This window comes from Mustelus asterias, chromosome 25 (genome assembly GCF_964213995.1).
Source record: "Mustelus asterias chromosome 25, sMusAst1.hap1.1, whole genome shotgun sequence".
Lineage (NCBI taxonomy): Eukaryota > Metazoa > Chordata > Chondrichthyes > Carcharhiniformes > Triakidae > Mustelus > Mustelus asterias.
In genome coordinates, this window is record NC_135825.1 from 42,201,509 (window position 1) to 42,215,122 (window position 13,614).

The 13,614-nt window shown below is 43.7% G+C and overlaps 1 protein-coding gene across 1 annotated transcript in view; it reads left to right on the forward strand.

Moving 5' to 3' along the window:
• Positions 1–13,614, forward strand: part of sycp3 (synaptonemal complex protein 3) — a 90,319-nt gene that overhangs the window by 47,824 nt on the left and 28,881 nt on the right. The window contains exons 4-5 of the mRNA XM_078242366.1: positions 577–611; positions 9,658–9,775. Coding sequence (XP_078098492.1) covers positions 577–611; positions 9,658–9,775 — 153 coding nt within the window. The remainder of the gene's footprint in view (positions 1–576; positions 612–9,657; positions 9,776–13,614) is intronic.

The following is a 13,614-nucleotide window of genomic DNA, read 5'->3' on the forward strand; positions in this document are numbered from 1 at the left end:
TGATCCCAGACCGATTGCCAAGTGGGGGAAAAGGCCTTCCCATGGCGAGGCTGTTGAGGACGAAATGGACTTGAAGGGGTGGGATGCTATGATGACCACGGGGGATTATCAATAGCTCTCCCCATAGGCCTTGTAGAGTACGAGCTTCCCTGCTGACCAAGTGGAGGCTGGCCCAGTAGGGAAAGAGCAGCAGGGGGTTTAAAACCAGCTGGCTCCATTTAGGCTGGCAGTCAAAGGACTTCGGGGCTTGACCTGTACACTAAAGCCGCAGAAGCGGCACCTTATTTATGCACGTTGTAAACAAAGGGTGTTGGTGAGGGAAGTCCGGCCTCGGCAAGATTATCACAACCTATTTCCCCATCCCATCAAGTGCAGCCACTACCCACCCCCCTCCCTCAACCACACTGATAGAACTGAAAAAGAATAGCATTTCACTTTGCTCCAACCTGATGTAAGCATATGATCCATAGCAGCTGATGTTAACTCATAATGTTAGATTGATAATGTTCTGTCACCATTTTGATGGCCAATGTAGATGAATAGACATGGATTAATTGCTCTTATCTGTGTTTGTAGTGGTGATGTGGCCACCATGCTTGAACGGTTTGGAGGTGAGTGTTTTTATATTATGTTAGAAAATTGAAGTAAAAACTCCAATGATACAATATATCTTTAAAAAACTGTACTAAAAGCAGAGAATGGTGGAAGCACACAGCAGGTCAGGTTGCATCGAGGGAGAGAGAAATAATAGTGAACGTCGCAGGTTGATGAATTTTCATCTAAGCTGTTCTGATGAAACATCATCGACCTGAAACTTGAACTCTAGGCAGAATTTTCTGTTTTTTTATTCAGAGGGGGCTGTCTGCGGGAATGGTGGTGAGTAATCAAAATCCAGAGAGACTCGGAAAGCGCGATCTGTGCTGGCGAGTTTCCACGTTCTGATTTTCCAGCCCCCTTTCCAATGGATTCGCATGAAACATGCCGTGGGATGTCAGGAAGCTAATTTTAACTCATTAGCATGTTATTAGGGAGCATTCACTCTGGGCCTTTACCCCCCCCCCCCTCACAGGATATTCAGCGACCACCAGTGTGACATCATGCCTGCGCCATTCACCATACTTTCACCTCGATGTGAACCTGTCATGGGGGTCTTCCCAGGGGGCATAATGGTGAGCATACCAACCTGGCAGTGCCAATCTGTACTCACGGGCAGGCCCCGGTGAGAGACTCATGGGAAAGCAGGGGATTCATTCAGATTTATTTCTGGGCTGGGAGCTAATGGAGGAGCAGGGAATGCTGGCTCCGACTGTGAGGCGAGGAGGGGTTAAGGGGCCAATGATCAGGAGAATGAGGGGGAAGAGGCTGCTGTTTGGGGGGATGTGGGGGGAGCGGCCGATCGTCGGGGGAAAAGGGCCAGTGATCGGGAGAATGAGGGGGAAGAGGCTGATGTTTGGGGGGATGTGGGGGTAGCGGCCGATCGTCAGGGGAAAAGGGCCAGTGATCGGGAGAATGAGGGGGAAGTGGTCAATGATTGGGGGGATATGGGGGAGCAGCCGATGGTTGGGGGAAAGGGGCCAATGATCAAGGAGAAAGGAGAGAAGTACCGACTCCAGTGGTGGTGGGGGGCGGGGAAGAGAGAGCCCCTGAGATCTCCATGGTGGGCTGGGGAGAAAATTTTATTCCTGTTCTGATCAGGGCACCCTTTAAAGATGGCGCCCCGGTCTCAGTGCTGGTTTTGCCGGCATGTTGAGGCCTTGCCTCCCTGTATAATGGTGTGAAACGCGCACCTTGATATATTTTTGGGCAATGTCATAAGATCTGGAGATAAACACACCAGTTTCTCGCCAGAAACAACCATTTTTTGGTAAGGTTTCGCCCATAGTGTTGCAGTGGGCGGGAAAAGTACCGTTGAAGCTGCCGGCCCCAACTGCGGCTTTCTCCGCGTATTAGGAAGTTTAAAAGAAAAACCATGAGGTAGATTGCACTATGTCTCACTGGCAGCTGCCAGCAACTTCATTGTTTGAAGATTGTGACACCAAGGCCTCCCCAGTACACAAAAGTAAGAATGGAACTCTTCCCCCAACTCCCGACACTGCTGTCTGGCAATGCCAGGGGACATGTCCTTCCCCCTGAGTGATGCAATCACCTGGGCTCCTACAGTGGGTGTGCTGCCATGGGTATGTGCAGGCTATGAGAAACCAGTAATAATTCACGCCGGTGTGTCCTCATGCTGACGTGGATGGATGATAAAGTGTAATGGGCTGATAATTAGGTTTCCAATATTGAAAGTTGGGATACCCGTTACTTCACTGGCAAAGGGTGGGGATAATTATGGTGAGACTTCACACTGATATAAAACTCTTGTGAAATTTTCCATACCCAAACAGAAGGAAGTGGAAAATCCTGGCTCCTGCTGAGTACTTCCAGCATTGCCTATTTTTATTTCAGATTTCTAACATCTCTAATGTTTTGCTCTTTTGAAAGAATGTGCTTTGATTATAAATGGAGGAATAGACGTATGGTCGTGTTTAAAACTGAAATCAGCTGATTCAGAAATATTGTTTGAGCCATTGTTGTTGGATGTTTTCAAGGGAATCACAGTATTTTACTTCTAAGAAGTAAGAGGAATTATGGTTAGTTTAATCTTTTTATTTTTGCGGAATAGGAACAGACACAATGGGCGGGATTTTATGGCCTTGCTTGTCCTGAAACCATAAAATCCCGCCCAAGGTCAACGGACCGTTCCATGGTCTGCCCCTCGCCCGCTCTGATTTCTGTGGCGGGCGGGACGGTAAAATTCTGGCCTGTATGTGCTTGTTAAAAATAATAAGTGATAGTATTTCAAATCACGCAAAGCAAGAACTCTGAGCATTCACAGAATGCCTATAATCACTTGGGTATTAAAGCAGCTGTTCTGAAGAGGAGCCAGCGTTTAACATGTATCAGATGCTAGTCCCACAAGAAATTATAATCAGTCTCCTTCCTATTACCAACCCACTTTCATCCCCACCCCCAAGCACCGTAGATATAATTACAGAGGCTTCTCCAAGGGAATTCAGGAAGGGAGTGCCCTGATGAAGGCATCCAAAACCTCATCCTGATTGCATTGAGAAAAACACATTAATCTGTTTGTAGTACAAAGAACAAAAAAAAGTACAGCACAGGAACAGGGCCTTTGGCCCTCCAAGCCCATGCCGGTCATGATGCCCGTACTACATTTTTTAAAAACCTGCCCTTACTTGGACTGTATCCCTCTATTCCCTCCCTATTCATGTATCCATCCAAACGCCTCCCAAATGTTGCTAATGTGTCTGCTTCCACCAGCTCCTCTCACGAGTTCCAGGCACACACTCTCTGTGTGAAAAATGTCCCCCCGCACATCTCCCTTAAACTTTCCCCCTCTCACCTTTAACCTGTGTCTAATTGTAATTGACACTTCGACACTGGGAAAAAGCCTTTGACTATCCACCCTGTCTATGCCTCTCCTAATTTTGTAGACCTCTATCAGGTCTCCCCTCATCCTCTGCCTTTCCAGTGAAAACAATCCTAGTTTATTCAACGTCTTTTCATAGCCAACACCCTCGAGACCTGGCAACATCCTGGTGAACCTTCTTTGCATGCACTCTTTCCAAAGCTTCCATGTTTTTCTGGTAGTGTGGCTCCTCTGTGGCGGCACGGTAGCACAGTGGTTAGCACTGCTGCTTCACAGCTCCAGGGTCCCAGGTTCGATTCCCGGCTCGGGTCACTGTCTGTGTGGAGTTTGCACATTCTCCTCGTGTCTGCGTGGGTTTCCTCCGGGTGCTCCGGTTTCCTCCCACAGTCCAAAGATGTGCGAGTTAGGTTGATTGGCCAGGTTAAAAATTGCCCCTTAGAGTCCAGAGATGCATAGGTTAGAGGGATTAGCAGGTAAAATATGTGGGGGTAGGGCCTGGGTGGGATTGTGGTCGGTGCAGACTCGATGGGCCGAATGGCCTCCTTCTGCACTGTAGGGTTTCTATGATTTCTATGATTTCTTCAGAACTACACGCAATACTCCAAATGCAGCCTAACCAAGGTTTTATATAGCCGCAACATGATTAGTGAGGGTATATCAGTGTCAATCTTATGATATTTTTGAAGTTCTATACTAAGACCATCATATCAAAGTGGGTGTTGAAGGCACTTTGAGAATTTAAGCAGGATTGAGAAGAGACCAATCTTCCTCAATTGTATGAAGTAAGTTTCCACTGTTACATCGTGGATAGTTATTTCCTAAACCATAGAAATCACCTTGCCCTGTGGAGTACTTTAAACCCTTGTAACTTTGTCTGTTTGTAACCAGTTATCTTGCTCATTTATCAAAGATTTCATGCCACATCAGCTTTTGGCAGGAGTTCCTTCCAACTACCTACTATGTTGGAAAAATATATACTAATCTTCAAGTCTCACTTAATGTTCAAGTCATCTTAAACATCTAGATCAAGTATAAAATATACCCAGCTGATAACTCATTTCACAGGAGTAGGAAGGCTCAAATTGCAAACCACTTTCCAAATATTGGAGCCACTCTGAGGCATCGTCTAATTAGAAAATTTGTCCATTTAAGAGACTGCAAACATGGAGAATCAGTTGGGTTGACAAAATGTTCTGAGCTTTGTTATGAACCTTGGTGACCTGTTTTATATCTGCTAGTAAGATCATGAAACAGAAAATACTCTCCCTGTGCTCTGGTGTGTCTGAACTTGTTGCCTTCACATAAAACTTTAGATAGATGCAGGATGATGATACTGTGTCTTTAAGAAATGTATTTTTATCACATTTCCTATGAGGGGTATGTTTAAAATTCAGCTGTTTTACACAGTGTTGATTTGTCTGCACCAGGCAGTTCACTGTCTGAGAATGCAGGCTAATGAGTGATTTCAGCTAGAGATGCGTTTGTTTTAATCTGAGTTAATGCATTTTTGTTTATTTTGGTTTTTCCCCTGGGGTTTCAGAGTAGGGTTTTAATTAGGCTGAGGCATAGTCATATGAATGAGAGGAACTAAGCTTGCAGGGAAAACACACAGTTCTCTTTTATTTTTAAACAGTCAGATTTCTGCCTGGTCCTGAAAGAAGCAAGAGGTGTTTTTCTATCTCTCTCTCTCTGAGGCTGCAATTTAGGACTGTCAGAAGACAGTTGTTTCTCTGTATCTCTCTCCAGAGGTATTGCAAAAGTTCTAAGACTATTAGCAGGTATAAGTACGCAAGCCTGAGGTTTTAAAGGTTATGGTTTTAAATGGTTTTAAAGAGGATTGTCAGTCTATAAGAGGAATATTGTTTGATTTGGGACTAATAGAGATAGAATTGTATCTTGTGATGTTTAAGTATTTCAGTTGGTAAACGTTAAGCTACTTCATTAGTTATAGCTAAACTATATTGTTAAAGAAAATTTGTTTTGATGAAAGCTTCCTAGTGTGTCAATAGAATCACACCTGGAGTAAAACACCTTACCCTCACATTAATGCCAAAATAGAAAAAAAACTGTTGGGGTCTAGTTGGACTTCATGTCATACGTTAGGGTCTTTGCTCTGGTACCCTAACAACAGTCACAAGTAAAGTTGAAATCAATGTTTCCATTAAATTGTATACATCTCTTGCTACACCAATACTAAGCAATTGAAGAGTTTTAATATTTCCCAATCAGTGAGATGAACACATTTTGCAAAATTCCAGTCCCATACAATTCAACAAGAAACATGAGCACTAATAGAGTCATGGGGCGATCTTACCAAAAAAATTCTAAGTCCAGGACGGGGATGAAAATAGGAGAGTTTTAGATCCATTTTCTAGGCAAGTTCAAATCTGCTATCCTATGCACTCAGTGCCTGAAAAAACAGACGAAATGGTTTCTCGCCTGTAGAGGGAGTGGGTGGGACTTAAGTCGCCTGAAGGCTGGCTGAGAGCAGCAGAAGGCGCCATTGTGCATGTGCAGGTCTCTAGCAACAGAGACCTGTCACTCAGCTTCTGCTGCCCTCAGCTTGCCTCCATGGCCTCCACAAAGAACCTCCCCTTCCCCCCCGCAAGCTACCATGGGGCCCGCGGTCTATCGCGACCATAACAAATTTGAACCATACCGTGTTGTGGTCATTGCTAAAATGCTCCCCCACTGCCACATTGAACACTTGTCCAGCTTTGTTCCTCAGAACCAGATCCAGCACTACTCCATCCCTTGTTGGGCCTTCTACATATTGATACAAAAAAACTCTCCTGAATACATTTCAAGAAACCCGCTCCAAACCCTTTGCACTCTGACTATCCCAATTGATGTTCGGGAAATTGAAATCTCCTAGTATAATTACCCAATTATTATTCTTAAACGTCTCAGTGAACTGTCTACATATCTGCTTCTCTATTTCCCACTGACTCTTTGGGGGCCTCACTGTAATATGGCTGTCCCCTTCATATTCCTACGTTTTACCCAAAAAGTCTTGTTTGAAGACCCTTCCAAGATATCATCTCTCCTTATTGAGGTAATTGACTCCTTAATTAATAGTGCTACACCACCTCTCTTTTTACCTCTATCCTCTGTCTTGCCTAAACATCCTATACCCTGGAATGTTGAGTTGCCAGTCCTGCCCTTCCGTCAACCATGTTTCTGTGATTCCACTGTCAAATTAGGGATCTTTTTAACAAAACTAGTTTTATTCTGTTAACTGTAACTCTAACAAATGAAACAGTTTAACTCTTAACCATTGAAAAAATGAAAAGAAACAACTCTTAACTTCTAACTCATTACTATTCAGTTCCAATTAAGCAGTATTTCTCAATACTTCAACACCACTTTAAAAATAGTTAACAAATCCAGGCATACTTGACAACAATATCAGACTTCCATGTGTCAGTCCACACCCTTAACTCATCAACCTTATCTATTACATTCCTGGCATTAAAGTAAAGACTATCCAGCCTTGCTTTACTCTCTTGACACTCTACATAGCTGAACTCACTCTGACTTGCTTCCTTTAATACAGTATGATGTGTCTCTATTTTACTAATGTGCTGTGTTTCCCCCCCCCACCAGACTAGTTTAAACTCCCCCCAAAAGCACTAGCAAACCTACCCACAAGGATGTTGGCCCCAATGTGATTCAGGTGCAGACCATCCCATTTGTACATGTCCCACCTTCCCCAGAAATGGTTCCAGTGATCCAGGAATCTAAAACCCTCCCTCCTGCACCAACTCTTGAGCCACGTATTCATGTGCTCCATTTTCCTATTTCTATACTCGCTCGCACGTGGCACGGGGAGTAATCCAGAGATTACAACTTTTGATGTCCTGCTTTTTAAATAGAACTGAGTTATTAAATAAACCTATTATTAAGTAAATTATAAAGTATTATTAAACTTATTTAGTAAACCAGCGTTTACAGACCAATAGCACTCATGAGTTAGTGTCTAAACCTCTACCTTTAGAGATGAACATATCCTTGCTCGCCAAAGAATCACCTTCTATTTTAAAGTACATTGTGCAAAATTACTCACAAGCTATTGAATATAAAAGCTAATAGGTACATCTAAAATGTTGTTAAGGTTCTTAGAGTACTGCAATATTAGGTTCCAAACAATTGGAATGATATTGAGGATTTAGAGAGAGTACAGTTTGTTAGGGTGCCAGACCAGAAACCCTAAAGTCTATTATGAAACCAGACTATATCCTGAACAATTTTTCTATTTTGACATAAATGTGAGGAAAGGATGTTTCACCCCTGGAGTGATTCCAGTGACAGGTTAGGGATCTTTTAACAAAACCAGTTTTATTCAGTTAACTATAACTCTAATAAAATGAAACAGCTTAACTCTTAACCATTGAACAATCTTGAAAAATGAAAAGAAACAACTCTTAACTTCTAACTTCAGTTCCAATTAAGCAGTATTTCTCAATACATCAACACCACTTTAAAAATAGTTAGCAATTCCAGGCATGTTTGCTTTAACCTTTGTTAATAGCTTTGGAGTTTCCAGAGAGATTGTAGTGAGAGAGGGCTTTTTGTAGGTTTCTATCTTCAGCCCTCTCCAGCAACTGAACTCAGAGAGCAGTTTTTCTCAGCTACAAATCTAGCTCCTCTCATTTCTAATATCACATGACTATATGGCCCTGTAAACCTAACTCACTTTTCCATTCATTAATCAAGAAAACACCCCAAGGATCCCCTTCTTTGGTAATCAAAAACTCATTAAGCCTCCTGCTGAATTAGTAATTATCTTGCTTTCAAACATCAGCTGTACTTCTTCCAGACAAGGCGACTATTTGTAAACAAAACACTAAGGAAGCGGGCGATCTGACCAAAAAAAACTCTTACGTGCTGAACGAGCGTGAAAGCAGGAGAGAATCACGCCCATTTTTTGGGTGAGCTCCCAGACGCAATCGTACAGCACTTAGACAAAAAGGGACAAACTTGATTTTCGCCAATAAGGGGAGTGAGCAGAGCCTATTCACACTGAGAAGGTGGCTGCTGAGCTCTAGGGGTGCCATTGGGCAGAATCCCCCATCTCCCAGTGTACTGTACACAATGGCCTTCAATGACCTCCGGACCATCTTGTCTGGTCCCTATTGGTTGCAACCATATATGATATCCTCAGTGAAGACCTCACTAATTATATTTAAAATACCTAATGAATAAAAGAGCGTGAGGTTGATTTTGCTGGCAGAACAAGGCCAGTAACATCATGAGAGGCAAGAAACCGAACGCCAGCCTGATCTTTTGCCGCTCGCCTGATCTTACCAGCTCGCCACACCTGTCAATTGCCCCCTGAATGTTAAAGCAGTCTCCCCTTAAACATAGCATATTATAATAGCACAGTATAATTACATAGTTTAATTGGATGTTTCCTGGAATGAGGAATCACAAATAGAGAGAAAGACTTAAAAATCTTGATTTCTTTATCATTTGCACAATTAGTAAGATTGTGAGATGATTGAAGTGTTTCAAATGGTAAAAAGGTGTGACAATGTAGATAAAAATGATGTGGAGATGCCAGCTTTGGACTGGGGTGGGCACAGTAAGAAGTCTCACAACACCAGGTTAAAGTCCAACAGGTTTACTTGGTATGACAAGCTTTCAGAGCGCTGCCCCTTCCTCAGGTGAGTGGAGAGTTGGGTCTTTGGAGATCCTCTTCACTTTGAGCCGGCGGTTTGCGGTGTCGATGGTATACCAACTGTCCACTCACCTGATGAAGGAGAAGTGTTCCAAAAGCTTGTGTACCAAATAAACCTGTTGGACTTTAATCTGGTGTTGTAAAATTTCTTACAATGTAGATAAAAAACAGCTCCCAGTAGATGAGGTGTCTAGAATGACATGCCATAGATACAAGAATAAATGCTAAGAGATTAAGAACTGAGAGCTTCTTTTTTGAGCTGTGAGGGAAGGTAAATGCTAGTTGGGCTTTGTGTTATCTTAGTTATGGAAGGTCTCCTATGTTCCTCTGAACCAGGGTAATGAACGAATAACGTGAACGAAGCTGAGTAATGGCTATCCCTGGTCATGAATTGGGTAGAATGTTGATATTGACAGATGACTTAAAAACAGATGTGTTTATGCGGACCTTCATTTAGGGCTTGAGTTAACACTAAGGGGTTAATATGTAATAGTAGACAGGTTGGTTTTGCAGGTGTTCTCATTCCTTGTTCATTCCTGTGCAGCTGATATTAATAAGGCTATCTTGGCTAAGAAGAAACGACTGGAAGTGTACACCAAATCTTCATTAAAGACCAGCAACCAAAAGATAGAGCAAGTGTGGAAAGTGCAACAAGAAGAAAGGTAATGCAGAGGAAGTTTATTTCAGGATATGTTAGTTAATTTTAGAAATTTATATAAAATGTTCAAATGCATGTGAAATGTGACAAAGAGAAAGGAACTGGCTTATATCTCCTAATGCTACTAATTTTATTCTGTGCCAACCTTACAGGGACATATCATGCAATTTTTAATATTCCACCTCTCAGCTGTGATCCCTGGGGACTCTAACCAAAGTAAGAAGTCTCACAACACCAGGTTAAAGTCCAACAGGTTTATTTGGTAGCAAATACCATAAGCTTTCGGAGCACAGCTCCTTCGTCAGATGGAGTGGATATCTGTTCTCAAACAGGGCACAGACACAGAAATCAAATTACAGAATACTGATTAGAATGCAAATCTCTACAGCCAGCCAGGTCTTAAATGTACAGACAATGTGGGTGGAGGGAGCATTCAACACAGGTTAAAGAGATGTGTATTGTCTCCAGACAGAACAGCTCGTGAAATTCTGCAAGTCCAGGAGGTAAGCTGTGGGGGTTACTCTAACCAAAACCAGAATTTTCCACTATTCAGGAGGATTGTATTGTGTGTATTACCGTACTGTCTAATACTTGAGTGATATTTCTTGGAACTAGATACGTGATGTCCATAGGATTCATATTGCTTAGCAGACTCCAAACCAAACTATTAAGCAAAGTTTCTAATACAGAAGCAAAATTCTGCGTATGCTTGATATCTGAAACAAAATGCTGGAAAGGCTCATTTATGGGATGTGGGCGTCGCTGGCTAGGCGATGTCCATCCTTAATTACTTTTGAGAAGGTGCTGGTGTGGTACCTTCTTGAAAGGCTGCAGTCCATGTGGTGTAGGGAGAGATTTCCAGGATTTTGACCCAGTGACTGTGAAGAAGTGTAATATATTTCCAAATCGTGATGGTGAGTGACTTAGAGGAAACATCCAGGTGGGAGTGTTCCCATGTGGCTGCTGATGCCTTCAAGATGCTAGAGGTTGTGGGTTTGGAAGGTTCTGCCAAAGGAATCTTGGTTAGTTCCAGCGCTGCACTTCATAGATGGTGGAGAGAGTGAATGTTTTTCGATGGGATGCCAATCAAACAAGTCCTCCTGGATGGTGTCAGGCTTCTTGAATGTTGTTGGTGCTGCCTCATCTAGGCAAGTGGAGAGTATTCCATGACACTCCTGACTTGCGCATTATAGATGGTGGGCAGCCTTTGGGGGGTCAGCACGTGAGTTACTCGCCGCATGATCCCTGGTCTTTGACCTGCACTGGTAGCCACAGTATTTATATGGCGAGTCCAGTTCAATATCTGGTTAAAAATGACACCTAGGATGTTGATACTGGGGCATTTAGTGATAGTAATGCCATTGAATGTCAAGTGGCAATGATTAGATTGGCCCTTGGGTGGTGCGAATGTTACTTGCCACTTGTCAGCCCAAGCTTAGATATTGTTCTCATCTTGCTACATTTGAACATGAACTGCTTCAGTATCTGAGGAGTCGCAAATGGTGCTGAACATGCTGCAATCATCAGCAAACATCCCCACTTCTGACCTTAGGATGTAAGTAAGGTCATTGATGAAGCACCTGAAGATGGTTGGGCCAAAGAAACAACCTTGAGGAACTCCTGCAATGATAACCTGGAGCTGAGATGATTGACCTCCAACCACCACAACCATCTTTCTTTGTCCTGGGTATTATTCCAAGCAGCGGAGGATTTTCCCCTGATTCCCACTGACTCTAGTTTTGCAAGGGCTCCTTGATGCCACACTCAGTCAAATGCTGTCTTGATGTCAAGAGGAGTCACTCTCATCTCACCTCTGGAATTCAGGTTTGAACCAAGGCTGTAATGAGGTCAGGAGCTGAGTGACTATAACAAAAACCAAACTGAGCATCAGTGAGCAAGTTATTGCTGAGAAATTATTGTTTGATAGTACTGTTGATGATGCCTTCAATCACTTTACTGATGATCAAGGGTAGACTGATGGGGTGGTAAATGGCCAGGTTGGATTTGTCTGATTTTTGTGTACAAGATTACCTGGACAATTTTCTACATTGCTGGTTAGATGCCAGGGTTCTAGTTGCACTAGAACAGCTTTGCCCAGGGTGCGACAAGTTTTCAGTACTATTGCTGGAATATTGTCTGGGCTCATATACAGTGTCTTCAGCCTTATCTTGCTATCACATGGAGTGAATCAAATTGGCTGAAGACTGGCATCCATGAGGCTGGGAACCTCTGGAAAAGACTGAGATGGATCATCCACTCGGCACTTCTGACGATGGAAGGATTCACTGTGAAGATAGAACTTCATCAATGGAGGAGACTCGCACAGTTAAGGGTCACCGAAGAAACTCTATTATCTGGAGATGAGTGAAAGATAATGCCGTGCACATCTTCGCTTGTATAGAGATGTGGTGGATCTAACACTCCCATGGAGTGCCCCTGAAGGTCACCGTCACGCTGAATTTTATTTACCTGCAGATCATTCCAGGGATCTACAGGGGACCGAAACTGTAGACTTTCACAGATAAGTCAGGCAACGGCCTGACATTGTCATTCTCGCAGAATCATACATTACAAATAATGCCCCAGACACCGGCATCACCATTCCTGGGTATGTCCTATCCCACTGGCAGGACAACCTAGCAGAGCTGGCAGAACAGTGGTTATACAGTTGGGATGGAGTTTCCCTGGGAGTCCTCAACATTAAATATGGGTTTGATGAAATCTCATGACATCAGACCAAAAGCGGGCAAGAAACCTCCTCCTGATTACCGCGTATCGGCCCTCCCTCAGCTGATGAATCGGTGGTCCCCCATGTTGAACAACACCACTTGAGGGAAGCATTGGGGGTGGCAAGCGTGCAAAATATAATTTGGGTGGGGGACTTCAGTGTTCATCACTGAGAATGGCTTGGTAGCCCACCACATACTGAGATGGCTGAGTCCTAAAGGATATAGCCACTAGACTGAGTCTGTGGCAGGTGGTGATGGAACCAACAAGAGGGAAAAACATACTTGACCTCATCCTCACCAACCTGCCTGCTGCAGAGGCATCTGTCCAAGACAGTATCGGCAGGAATGACGACCTACTTGTCATTGTGGAGACAAGTTCTATCTTCAAATTGAGGGTACTGTCCAACATGTTGTGTGGCACCACCACCGTGCTTAATGGAATACATTTTGAACAGGTCTAGCAGCAACTCAAGACTGGGCATCCGTGTGCCACAATCGGCCATCAGCAGGAGCAGAATTGTAACCTCATGGCCCGGCATATATCACCACCAACACCGGTCTCTCCTCAGCAAGTGATAGACAGAGCTAAGCGATTCCACAGCTAATAGATTGGATCCAAGTTGGAGCAGAGAAGACCTGAGGGATGACCTGATCGAGGTGTACAAGGTGATGAGGGACGTGGACAGAGTGGATAAGGAGTAGCTGTTCTCCTTAGTTGAAGGGCCAGTCACGAGGGGACATAAGTTCAAGGTGAGGAGCAGGAGATTTAGGGAGGAATGTGAGAAAAAACTTTTTACTCAGAGGATGGTGACGGTCTGGAATTCACTGCCTGGGAGGGTGGTAGAGTAGAGGTGGGTTGCCTCACATCCTTTAAAAACACCTGGATCAGCACTTGGCACATCATGACATTCAAGGCTCTGGACCAAGTGCTGGTACATGGGATTAGGCGAGTGTTCAGGTGTTTCTTGCATGTCAGTGCAGACTTGATGGGCTGAAGGGCCTCTTTTGAACTGTGTGATTCTATGATTCTCTTGCTGCCAGCATCCTGAAAAATGAGCATGTGAGATTCACCAAGCCTGGTTGCTGGGACCACTCATTAAAAATACACAGTTTG